The sequence below is a fragment of the Penaeus japonicus genome, unplaced genomic scaffold (genome assembly GCF_977035675.1).
Source record: "Penaeus japonicus unplaced genomic scaffold, GWHDUDI00000001_assembly GWHDUDI00000018, whole genome shotgun sequence".
NCBI classification, from domain to species: Eukaryota; Metazoa; Arthropoda; class Malacostraca; order Decapoda; family Penaeidae; genus Penaeus; species Penaeus japonicus.
The window spans coordinates 1,873,649-1,884,310 of NW_028234420.1; the positions used below are offsets into that span (position 1 = coordinate 1,873,649).

Below are 10,662 nucleotides of genomic sequence, written 5' to 3' on the forward strand. Positions count from 1 at the left end.
TAATATTATTACATAGAAATGATCTCTAGTATAAGCTGAAAGCTACCTAAAAAGAATGTACTCACTCTCTCACATGCTCATATTCACACTCGCTCATGCACATGCAAACGCACACCCACCCCGACCACACACACACACACACACACACACACACACACACACACACACACACACACACACACACACACACACACACACACACACACACACACACACACACACACACACACACACACACACACACACACACACACACACACACACACACACACACACGCACACACACACTCTCTCTCTCTCATTAACACTCATATTCTCATTCACTCACACTCATTATCACGCCTCTGATGCTGTGTTTTTAATCCATGTCTACAGGTGAAAGGTAGAGCATAAAAGAGGAGATACTGTTTGATCATAACATTTAACCCGTTAACGACGGATGACGTGTTTTTTTGTCATACATGACGCAGGACCTCTTGCCTGACAATGGGCGTCATGGCGTTCGGGGATTCTGGACCACTATGTTATTTTATTGTACTATAAGTAATGAGTGAGTGGTGTTGACAATTGCAGTCATAATTAATATAACTGCCGTAATAATAAGCAAAATGGTTTTCAACTCACTTACAAAACCTAGATGGCACCACTTTCTTCTAGCACCAGCAGGAGAGAGAGCCTTGAATGGCACCCATCTACGGTCTCTAGCAAGCACTATCTCTGTAGAGTGATGGCACATCGCAAGTTCCCGACCTCTTGCTCTAAAGTACCGCAGATGAAAGATGTGCAGACCGAACGAGAGGAGGAAGGTGACTCACACCATGCCCAATGCATACAATGTGACCCTGTGCCAGTATGGATGCCTTTTATTGTGGCACTCACTGTCAAAAGCACAAGTTTCCTTCCTCTTCCCAACTTCTTCATTTTCGATGGTTATAAGTTTCATGTTTGTTCGTGACAGCACAGAAATACGAAAAAAATAAAGTTGTTTTTTTGTCCCCCCTAAAACAGTAATACTTCTATCACATTGAGTGTAAAGAAAAAAAATGAGTTGATATGGACCCTGAACTACAATTTTAGTCAACTGCAGAATTGATGGAGCCTGTGATATGACAGATATAAATTTCTAAAAATAGAAAAACACACAAAAAACAAAACACAAAAATGTCTCTAGCTCTACAATGAGTGACTAAAAGGGAGTGGGAAAAATCAAATTATGTTGCAGAAGCTGCCTCGATCAGAAATAAAACTCATCCTGGAGCCTGTGTAAGCAAATCTATCCCCCGTCGGCAATGGGTTAAGCACATATGTATCACTATGTATATAACTGTGAATCCATAAAAATACATGTATAAACTTGTACATGATCAGTTTTGTCACAGAGACCCTCAAGGGCTAGGATGGTGCCATCTTCAGAAGGCCTTCAATGAGGTAGATTTAGGTCATTATTCTGAGTGGATGCTCTTCCTAACAGGGCTCACTCATTGGCATGTAAACCCTACTATAGCAGGGTGACTTCCACAAAAAGTAAACTGATGAATAAAAGATTCACTTTGCTATTGTTACACCAATGATACTCATATAATGCTCATGTGAGAGTGAAAGTAACAAATGGCTTATTTATTCTGTAGTTCATGGGGCACTGAAATGACAGGCTTTGATTTTTTTTTAAATTGAGAGACTTGAGAGTTCTGGCTGTTTGTGTCATTAATGTCATGGGTTGGTATATCTTTGTATCTATATTGATATTTTATACTTTTGTGTGGGTGTATTTTCTTAACATTACACTTACAAGTTTTCAAATATTAGATTTACAATTGGGAATATCAAAATTTCCTCAAGCAAGTCTTGTTACAGGATTAATTACATTACTTTATATTCAGTTTTCACAACATAATGATCTGGCAAATAGTATTTAATTAGAAGAGTGTTCATAAGACTGTTGAGATTCCCTGCTTGCCACTGGTAACAGAGCTTATAATTTTTTTTCCTTTTTGGCAGACTCAGAATGCTGTTCAGAAGGTCAGAGATCTACTTGACAAGAATCCAGAAGCAGTAAGTATAAACGATCTCCATTACTTTCAGCTCAGATACAAGTATGAAATTTGGAGTATATACATGTGAGAATCTTGTCTGTGTTCATATTAGTACTAATCGTATCATGATTATGATTTTTTTTATTATCAATAATGATTTTGAAAGTAATATAACTGTGTTATTAGTATCATAATAAATATAGTTATTTTTGCACATTTCTTTTAATAAATACAAAAGTATGTAGTGACTCCAGTGTTCCTCTTCATTCTGTGCAGGTTGGTCTGAAGGTCGGGGTGCGGCAGAGAGGCTGCAATGGACTTAGCTACACACTAGATTATGCAAAGGAAAAGGGAAAATTTGATGAGGAAGTAGTTCAAGATGGTAAGTGTGTGTGCAAGTGGTATACGTCAGAATTGTTTGGTCATCAGTATTTAAACTTCTTGAAGGCAGAGCTTGAGTGTTAGTAGTTTTTAACATTGATAACAGGAACTCTTTTTATAAAATTATATACACTATGGAAAGAAATCACATCAAACTTTTTCTTTCCAGGAGTGCGTGTTATCATCGACAAGAAAGCGCAGCTGACCTTGTTAGGGACAGAAATGGATTACGTAAAGAGCAAGTTATCGTCCGAATTCGTCTTTAACAATCCCAACATTAAAGGAACTTGTGGTTGTGGTGAAAGTTTTTCAATTTAGTGACCTCAGTGAATGTGATCACCTCAACAAATGCAAGTGTAGAAAATGTAGAGTGAAACTTTTTTTTTTTTTTCTTTAACAAATTACTAATGGTGTTCATTTGTGTTTTAAACTGGTCTTGCCCAGTATGTAACTCAGCAAAGGCCAGAGGTCTTGTGTCTACCTAATGCTTGGACGTTTGTGTTGTACATTCTGGTGTAAATCATCCTTGTATATTACATAACTCTGAATATAGACATCAGTCATTTGATCTTTGTATTTTGCAGCGTGAAATACTGATATGCTGGTCTTTCTCAATGAATACTTATGATCCAATGACTGTTATTATTTGTGTAAAAAAAAAATAATGTATTTATGTTCCTTTTTATGTAAATGTATATATCTATATATATATATATATAATAATATAATAAATATAATATATAAAAACCAGATTAAACCGTAAAAAACATTCAATTAAACTAACAAATTTTTAATATTATTACATATATGCACATATAATTCCAAGTAATTCCAAGAATACCAAGTGGCCAATGAAATTACAATAAAAAATAATTAATATATTTTTTTTTTTTTTTTTTTTTCCAGAAAATTTAAAAAAATTAAATAAACCTTAAATATTATAACATAAATATATAATAACCAATCACTATTCTACCCCCTCTGCACCATCTTAATTGAAATAAACTAGATCATACTTCATATTTTCATTACACAATATATGAAAATTATTTGAATTATTAGTGTAATTAGAGTGCCTAAGTGTAGTCGTCATTTAGGTCGTCCATTTGCATTCCATTTTTTTTTTAACTTTAGTTTTTGTTTTCAGTTTTGTTTTTTTTCTCTTTCTTGTTCTTTGGTATGGTGGATTGGTCTTCTTTGCCTCTCTCTTTCGACCTTCGACCTTCTGGGCTGGAAAAGAAGCATCTCATAGAATATTCAAATGATCAAATATATATATACCTACACATATGTAAGATTTAAAACAATAATTATTCCCTTCTGTGATTGACAACAAAATGGGATATAATTAAAATCCTGAATGAACTGGTCATTCAATATGGTCAGGAAATGAAGATGGGATGAAAGAGGGAGAGAGGTATAAATTGCAAAGTATAGGGAAAGTTACAGACCACTAAGGTTTTACTAATATAAGATATATGAAAGAGTGGATGTTCAGCCTGGTCTAGGCGCCTTAAGATTTATGATTTATTAGCAAAGTGATATTAATTTGTATTTAGTAATTGTATTTGCCATAGTTACTACAGGAATAAATAAGTTGCAACAAGGAAAAATGCAATATGAATGGGATCTGGTCCCGTGAAACATGCCTGTTGCAGAAGGGTTAATATGTAAACAAACGATTTTCGTACATAATATATGGAAATGAGTGACTTCCCTACTTGATCTAGCACAGTAACATTGCAGTTGACTTTTAATGATGCATAAAATAATTTAAATAATTGGAACATAAATTAGTTTGCTTACAGTACTGACAACATAAGCCGCCAGAGAATGTATGAATTGTTTTACTGTTACAAAAAGTGATTAAGCCAACCAGTGATGTCTTACCAGGAGATGCTGCAGCAATAGCAGCTAATTGCGCATCTGTAAGGTACTTCGCAGCCGTGGCATCTGTCTCTTGGTATGGCACCACCCCTGAGTTCGGGATGGAGCTTTGGTACATAGACAGCATGTTGTGGAGTCCTGGCAGGTACATGGTATCCAATACTGGTCTGGGAAGAATTGGTAAGCAAAACATTTCATAGAGTTAAAATTGTTATTTAGAGGCGTTGCATATCTGTTTTGTTATAAGGCAGCTCCGGTTAGACTCTATGGGCTGTTTTATCTAGTTTTAGATTCCCTTTCTGGCTGTGACAAGACTAAACTATGTCAACTATGGTCTCACCCTTTTCCCCTGCCTAATTTTACATTAATCATCTCAAGTTTGTGAAAGAGAAGCATAAAAATATTTAAATATTGAAAATGGCTATTTCAGGGGTTACCAACATGGGGTGTGACTTACTTGGAACTGTCAAAATCATTATGAAAAATATTTTGCTGCTGGAAACCTACATATTTCAGAAAAAGTGTATCATTAATCCTTATTTCTATAATTTAGTGAAAGTGACACGTGGTGAAGGAGTGAAAGAAGGTCTTAGTTTGGACAAACTGAGTTTTGCTTTCAGATTTGCAATCTGTAAGCAAGACTGATATAGGGTGTCCAGCATTGAATATGATCCCAAGCCTTAGTGAAAAAAGACTGATTCCTCAATTCCATTTCAAATCACATACTTGTGTGAATGTGACTTCAGTTCTCTTTTGCCAATCATGCCAAAATCTAGGAAATGCCTGAATTCACAAGCAGAGCACTTGGCAGAAGCAAATTTCTTTAGTTCAACATGTTCATCCCTGGCATTGTATATAGTTCAATAACAATAACAACAAAGTAATTGTAATAGAAATTGACTTTTGTCATGTTTAAATGTGATATTATTTTTGATGTAGTTCTATCCAAGGAAGACAACACTATGTTTGTTGGGTAAATTAGGTTATTTAAAGACATTTACTCATTACATTACCCAGGAAATTTATGCTACCTGAGGTATGTGGTGTGGAAAATGAGTAAAAATGAAAAAATAGGAATGGATCATGAAAAATGAAAAAAAAAAAAAAAAAAAAAAAAAAAAAAAAAAAAAAAAAAAAAAAAAAAAAAAAAAAAAAATTATTGTGAGTCCTTCCATTGTGAAATATTTTCCAAATAACTTTCATCTGGACTGAAAAACATCAACTAAATTAAGAACAAGAATATAATAGTAAAGAGTTCCTCTATACCTGTTGTTTGTAGCCAGTGTAGCCGGGTCAATGAAACTAATGCCAAACTGCATCAATTGCTTTCTCACAGCTTCCATCTGGGGGTCAATTACTGTTGTTTCATTTTCACTTTTGGTCTCCTGAAAGATGATAAATGCTCTTCATTATCTCTCTTCCTTGGGTGGGCTCCCTGATCTTTCATCATTGCAGCATATTTTAGAATATTAATGCTATGATAAGAGTTAGTTCACTGCTTTGCTTGTATCCATGAATTTTCCTACTGAACTCTAAGGAAGTGAATCCCAAAGACTCATACCTTCTGTCTGTGGTGATGGGCAGCAGGATCCTTGTTCCTTTCCTCTTCCTCTGCTGCTTGGGAATTTTGCAAAATATGCTGAATGTTTGTCTGAAAGATATGTATGTATATAAACACACACACTATGATATGAGAAAGTTTGTGAAAATATTTCTGTACAAATGAGCCTAATGTTTTCAGTTCTGAAAATGTTACTCTATAACTATGTGCTCTGTCTTATGACCCTAACCCTAGTGGATGTTGAGAAATTAACGCTGAAATGAGAGAAATCACTCACATGCACACACAAACACACACACACACACACACACACGCAAAATATATACACATGCACGCACTGCAATGAATGGCGAAACCAACTACTGTGTTGAAGAAATGAGAGAAAAATACACACACACAAAAAGGAGAAAACAAGATAGATGGAAAATTAAACAATTAACTTTTGTATATAATGTTTCTTCTATCAAAAATATGTAACTTTTATGATTTTTATATATTATATAATATATCTAGTAACGATGCACGCACTGCAATGAATGGCGAAACCAACTACTGTGTTGAAGAAATGTTCTATAAAAATACACAAAAAAAACAAAAACAAGATAATGGAACAGAATTAAACACTGCCACTAACTTGAAAATGTTTCTTCTAAAAAATATGCGACTATTTCGAACTTTTATTTATTTTTATTGATAAACAAATTAAATTCTAGTAACGATGTCATCACAATATTTCCCTCACAGTGGATGACATCCTATTACGTCATGGTCTCTCTCTGTTTATTCATGTTCTATAAAGTTATGTGTGTGTATATACAATGTAGTTGCTCTTGACCTTGAGCCTTGAGAAATCTCTTGGCCAGGAAGCTGCACTCATTTGCTATCTTGCTTATCTTGGTTATCTTGCTTGCTATCGAGAGCAGCATCAGGAAAATATCTGCCCCATTGTGAGTGGGTTTATCTAACATTTTCCTAATGTGGATGGTTATAAAGAGCCCCCCACCCCTTCCCCTATCCCCTCATATCACTTTCTCTCTTTCCTACTAAGGATGTGGGAAAAAGGCATTCATGAAAGAAAAAAGAAGAAAAAAGAGAGAACCCTTTAAAGAATACTGCCTGAACCTGTAACAATACAAAAACGATTGTGAGGAATACAAACCATAACGTTATTATAGAAAGTGACGCCTGTTGGCTCTGTTGCTTTTGCACCTTCGTGTTGCTGTGGACTTTCGTGGACTGCAGGACTGCACATACTTGCACTCTCACCCAAGACAGGAGAACCGTCCCATTCAACACTTTTCTTCTCATTTCTGAGAGGAATGTTACTTTTGATTACTATTTATTACTCTTGAAGTATATCTATGATACACCTTATATAAATAAACATGCAATTAAAATATATATTGTTTAAGAGGCAAATCTTATGAGGAATACAGAACATAAAACTAATTTTGGGTTATTTTGCACGCTGGTAAAACAAATTCATAATCAACACTTCTCAGGACAAACTACAAACCTCCGACCACTGTGGTCCTCCTCATGCCTGCTGCCATCATGGTACTCTGTCATACTAATGTGCATCGAAGGGTCTGGGCTGGGTGGGTCTTCCTCGATAGTTTTCATGACGACCTCTTGCATCGTCAGGGACATTTCCTTGTGCACCGTCCAATTTGCTGCTTGTCTTGAGGAAGAATCCCTTCTGTTTATTGCTTTTGCTTTATAGTTATTTCTTAAGACCTCTGCTTGTTTTTCTCCCAAATTCCTGTTGTTTGTTTGAAATTTCACAGCCTCTCTAGATTCAAACCTCGCATCTTGCCCAAGATCTTTTTCAACTGCGCTCTCAGATGGCATAGCAGAGGCAATTAAATCTGACCATGAAATTTCAGTATTAGTCCCTACTGAATGAGTTTCAGGTTTAACGGGTTCTGTCTGACTGCAAGTATCTTTAAATATTTGCTTCTGATTCACTTGCTGATTGGCACTGGTGGCCATCACTATTTCTCTCAGTAACTCTCTGGACTCCTTGATCCTTAGAGCTTCACTGTGTTCTTGCTTCTCTAATAACTTTTCCAGAGAACTTTGTAGCCTGAAAATGTGCTCGTTTTGCTTCTCAATTAGACGGAAAACATTTGGATCACACTGGTTACTTGCTCTGCCAGAAACGTGATCTGACTGACGAACGGCTTCATGCTCATTAGGCTCACGATGAGAGGACTGACCTCCTCCCTGGGTTACTAGTCTGCTACTATACTGTGCTGAAGTGGGAGTATTAAAGTCCTTTCTGTAAGTTGGAGCAAAGTTATTAGGCTCTGTCCTTCTGGGTTCACTAACAGGTGGAGAGTAAGGCTTCACGTTTTCCTTTTCACGCCCGTATGTCTGCAAACTCCTCTGATGCTGTTCCATCCTTTTCGAGTGAAGTGCAGTTTCTTCATCACTCATTACGGGACTTTTATAAAAGTGAACTGATTTTGTTGTCACTTGCGATGGCCAGGAGTTCTTGCTCAAATTGGCCGATCCTTCATAAGATGGTGAACTGACTGTGTTCTGTGTCTGGGGAGTCAGGACTTTTGAGATAGCCACTGTATTTCCTGTAACCAGTGGAGAAAACTCTCTAGCTGGAGGGGTAGAGCTGTAACCCATTTCCTTACTCGTCGTATTTTTCTGTGATGGACTATAAATCAGAGGATTGTAATGCTTTTCACTTATCACTGGGTTTTTAAGTACTGGTGATCCACTAGCATCTCTCTGAAACTGGCCTTCCGTCCTGCTCTGCAATGGCAATTTGGCTCTCGTGAAATCTTCCTCTGGCCTGTTCCTAAATTGTGTTGTTGACTGGAAACCTTGAATTTCCCTCTGAGAGACAGAAACAAAAGCCTGTTTTCCTGAGACCACTGGGACTCTTGGATTCACTGCTGCACTGCCTCCTTTGGTGAATGGTACATCCTTTTTTTGTGGCAGGCCGGATTTTGGTTGCTGCCAAATAAGGCTGTCCTCGCTGTCAAACATCAGTGAAACTTCTGGTACCACTGGCCTGGGGACATTGTACTGCTGTGAAAGAGAATGGTTTATGTTAATTGCACAGGCTTTTACCCCGGCCACAGATATCCGATTATATATAATGAATATAATAATACGTCGCCGTCGATATATGATATAATTGATAAAGCGAGCCCCGTTAGAGAGCCAGAGCCCGACAACATACAAAAACGAAACGGCCCGGCGGTAATGGGTTAAAGTCCAGGAAAGGAAACTCCTTTTTTTAAAGCTAGCTGCTTTAATTAAAGAATGAGCTGTGGTTTGTTCTAATCCATTTCAGCACCAAGTTGTCTCACTAATTAGGAATAAATGCTTTTAATGCTCAATACCACAACCTTCTATCCTTTCCTTAAAAAAGGTACAATAACCTTTTTAGTAGCTTATTTAAACGATTGTGCTATTTCATTTGTTCTCATGGAAATATCAATATATCTATCACAAAAATAAAAAATGCTACAACAAATCTATGCTGTTGTGTTCAGAATCTTAGGCAGTTGGGGTATGTAATGGGCAACTGTATGACCACCTATAAAATGTTTCTTGTTAAAAAATGTAAGAATTTAGTATTTTAGTAGTGCTATTAGAACATTAGTAAAATATACAAAATCATTATTGTATTGGAAGTTTGTAAAGTCTATCTTTAACTGCAGAGATAAAAAGGAAAGTGTCTTCTCAATAATGCAGACAAAAAACTGCCATACAATTGTATACTTTTCAAACTCAGGTCATGTACTGTAGAATACCAACTTTAAAGAGGAGATTCAAAAGGAAATAAACAATAAATAATCTTACTAATTCACATGATCAAATGAATATCTCAGTTCTTTGACAGTGTTAAATTTGATAGTTACACTGGTTAAATATAGTATCTCATGGCCATATGTGTCTATAATACTAAAATAATACCTACTGGGACCATGGATGGCTTCGGAGGCGGAGCTTGTCGTGGAGCTGCGTCATCATCCATTGTTCTCAGGGATCAACCTTACTTCCTGGAAAGAAATCAACAACTATAAATTCTTAAACTTATGAAAAATGTCATATTCATGGCAACAAACTGATGAATTTAGTAAGCCTCTCTCAATGATTTTCCTTAGTGGATTTTTTGTTTCTATTAGCAGTGAACCATTGGATTTGCACATGAATTTTTCAAGAGATGACACTGGTGGAGTATTCTCTCTAGGTCATATAGACAGAAGGATCTATTTCTTTGTAGTAATAAAAGAAACTATGTTCATCAGCTTCCTTTCCATCTAAGTCATCATTAATTCATAACGGTTCATAACTGAGCTCGATAGGGCTACTTATAAATCTCCAACAGCTACATCTGTAAATGCTAAGTGATAATGTTTGAAGCAGTTTATCCCATATGCTGATGGTCACACCGAGTAAGCTGCTTAAAAAAAGATAAAAAAAGGAAAGAAAAAACAAAAGATTTTCCCCAAGATATTTAGAATGAAAATGTTAATAAATATGTCTGAACTGCACTGGCTCTATCACACACTTTTCCGAGGAACCTTTCTGCACAATGTGATTTTTAACTTATTATGCAATGAAGGAGAGCGAGGTTTTCTACTGTGACATTCTGCGGACATTAAGAATTTAGAGTATAACATGTATTCATTACAGATATTTTCCTTTTGAAACTTTACATTCAATGAAACAAATCCACCTCCTGATCTTTTGAATAAGTTTTATGGATTTTATTTCTGAAAAAATCAAACAAGCAAATGTCATAATTAAAAAAAAGACATCATTATCAAT

The 10,662-nt window shown here is 36.0% G+C and overlaps 2 protein-coding genes across 3 annotated transcripts in view; one reads left to right on the forward strand and one right to left on the reverse strand.

Annotated features, from left to right (window-relative positions):
• MagR (Iron-sulfur cluster assembly 1 homolog MagR) overlaps positions 1-3,161 on the forward strand; it is a 4,937-nt gene extending 1,776 nt beyond the window's left edge. Inside the window, exons 2-4 of the mRNA XM_043022926.2 lie at positions 1,999-2,052; positions 2,310-2,415; positions 2,584-3,161. Coding sequence (XP_042878860.1) covers positions 1,999-2,052; positions 2,310-2,415; positions 2,584-2,732 — 309 coding nt within the window. The 3' untranslated portion in view covers positions 2,733-3,161. The remainder of the gene's footprint in view (positions 1-1,998; positions 2,053-2,309; positions 2,416-2,583) is intronic.
• A 991-nt stretch (positions 3,162-4,152) lies between these two features.
• Positions 4,153-9,925, reverse strand: LOC122257579 (uncharacterized). Of its 2 annotated transcripts, none has more exons than XM_086546489.1 (6): positions 9,809-9,925; positions 7,379-8,910; positions 7,022-7,172; positions 5,863-5,952; positions 5,568-5,686; positions 4,153-4,468 (listed from the first exon to the last, which is right to left on the reverse strand). In XM_086546489.1, exons 1-6 carry the CDS (start codon positions 9,863-9,865, stop codon positions 4,168-4,170), a joined length of 2,250 nt encoding a protein of 749 aa, XP_086402615.1. In that variant the 5' UTR covers positions 9,866-9,925; the 3' UTR covers positions 4,153-4,167. The 2 variants fall into 2 exon arrangements, with proteins under 2 accessions (XP_086402615.1, XP_086402616.1); XM_086546490.1 differs by having other exon boundaries at positions 7,379-8,907; positions 9,809-9,901.
• Positions 9,926-10,662: the final 737 nt, after the last annotated feature.